Source organism: Cyprinodon variegatus, unplaced genomic scaffold (genome assembly GCF_000732505.1).
Source record: "Cyprinodon variegatus isolate N-32 unplaced genomic scaffold, C_variegatus-1.0 Scaffold2023, whole genome shotgun sequence".
NCBI lineage: Eukaryota > Metazoa > Chordata > Actinopteri > Cyprinodontiformes > Cyprinodontidae > Cyprinodon > Cyprinodon variegatus.
Window position 1 is genome coordinate 35,907 of NW_015152476.1, and position 2,242 is coordinate 38,148.

The 2,242-nt window shown below is 33.6% G+C and overlaps 1 protein-coding gene across 1 annotated transcript; it reads right to left on the reverse strand.

Annotated features, from left to right (window-relative positions):
• Nucleotides 1-136: 136 nt before the first annotated feature.
• Nucleotides 137-997, reverse strand: LOC107105043 (hepcidin-like). The gene is made up of 3 exons (XM_015405162.1): nt 858-997; nt 695-772; nt 137-516 (listed from the first exon to the last, which is right to left on the reverse strand). The coding sequence occupies exons 1-3, from the start codon at nt 942-944 to the stop codon at nt 418-420; spliced, it is 264 nt and encodes an 87-aa protein (XP_015260648.1). The 5' UTR covers nt 945-997; the 3' UTR covers nt 137-417.
• Between the last annotated feature and the right edge of the window lie 1,245 nt (nt 998-2,242).

The following is a 2,242-nucleotide window of genomic DNA, read 5'->3' on the forward strand; positions in this document are numbered from 1 at the left end:
AATTTCCAACCCTTTGTTGTTGTCCTTATTACTTTTTTCCCCCTTGTTTACATCTCCATGTAGCATAATCTTTTAACTCTTTACAAACTGTGTTTTTTGTAAATTGAAAGCAAACTACAAGCAAACACATAAGTCATGAAGTTTTCAAGAATATTTATTGAGGGGTAAGATTTATCATGACACCAAAAATTACACCTCTGATCAAGTTATCCAAACACTGAGTCTAAACATCATAGTTATACTCATAAAGCATTAAAAACAATGTTTAGTATGGTAACACCTTTTGGTTGTAAAGCACCATCCACATTGTTACAATGAAAGCATAAAAACTGCTTAGATCCATAAAAAGCAACGATTTATTGAACTGCATTTTTTTCCCTGTAGTTCATTTATCTTCATGCTGTTTTTAGGCCTTTTCTAGAATCTGCAGCAGATGCCACAACCTCTCATTCCAGGGCAGCAACCGCAGCAGAAACGACAGCGACGGCGGCGCAGCATAGCTCTCTCATATGGCATCTGTAAATAAAAAAATAGTATCATTTCAAATATGAAATGCTGTAAGACTGAAATATGTTCAGTAACCTTTAACTCCATGTATTAATTGAAAAAAGTAAACCCCACCTACTATATAACTACGAAATATTCAGAAATATTTCTATATATGCGTAGTATTTTATTTATTCACTTGACTGACCTTCCAGGAGTCCGCTGGCATGTCTTCACCTTCAGCGATTGGGCTGACATTGGCCAATCCATCCATCAGTTCAGCACCCTGTAAAAGATGTTGTTAATTTTGACCAAGTATGCTAATGTTGTGACTAATATGAACGTAAAAATTAAAGTTTCAATGCTCTTACTTCAATGATCATGTCAGCGGATCCCTCATGGATCCCGATGACTGTCACCATGATGGCCGCAGCAACCGCAAGAGTGAAAGCCTTCATTTTGGGAGTGTTGGTCCAGCTGGAGCTTCAAAATCAAGTGAAGTTGCTTAGATTTTGATGTCTGAATGTAAGAAAAGGGCTGGTATTTATACCTACTTTGGTTGGTGTTGCAATGAGGTATTTCCACTCTGTGATTGACAGAGCAGAAGTAAGATATTTCAAAAGCATTGCAAGCATGAAGAGTTCAGCTGCATAATTTCACTTTTGCAAAAGTAGCACATTTGGCAATCCAACTTTTTTCTTAATACCCTCTTTACAGTAGCATGCAATGGATTAAAACAAAAATGCATACACCTGTTAAAATAATGCCTTAAGTACAGTTTATGTAATTTAAGATCTTATTTTATTTTTGTTTTTAAAGAAGTATAAGACATGTAATTTAAACAGTACCCTGCACATTGGCCCATAATGGTCACTGCAGCGGACAGCTGTTTAAGAGTTTTTTCTATTAAAAGGTATGGTGTACATTTTAACACACATTCAGTCTTAAACTTTGCCAGATATCAGGCAAAAAAGTTGTAAAATATCACAAAAATAACGCTTTGGAACTCTGGTCTGAAGTAAAAAGTTGTGAGTTCTCAGGTGAAATGGTGTCAGGAATAAACCTATAAGTTCTCAGGGTTTTATAATTAAACTTATCAAGTTTTATTGGTCAGGAAATTGAGTTACAGTAAATTTTGAAAAAATTAACTGAATTTTCATTTTAATTAAGCAACATTTTCAGCTAAAACACAAAGTGTATGTCACAGAAAGCATATTAGCTGAATTCATTAAAGCTGTCTAAGCTTTCTGCAATGAGTCATAGATAATAGGCCAGGAAGGATATATGGACCGATCCTTTAAATCCAGAAAAGAAGGACACATATTAGCATTTTCGCTTTTAAGAGGCTCTTTCTATGAGCATTCCTATGACCTGAGACCTGATTTTATTTATTGGTCACAAGTGGATTATATTGTAAATGTAAAAAAATGAAAATAAAAGAAAGTACCGGGATTATATTTATAATATATAGAAATGTTAAAGCAATAATGTAATTTCAGATTTTTTTATTTTAAAGACGTAGTTTATGTATAAACAAGAGATGGGAAGTAACGAAGTACAAATACCTTGCTACTGTACTCAAGTAGATTTTTCTGATACCGGTACTTTTACTTTACTTTACTACTTATTTTTATGGCGACTTTTTACTTCTACTCCTTACATTTTTACACAAATATCTGTACTTTCTACTTCTTACATTTTAAAATCATTGAATCATTTCAATGGAGTTACCGTTATTATTTTTCACGTCATCAAT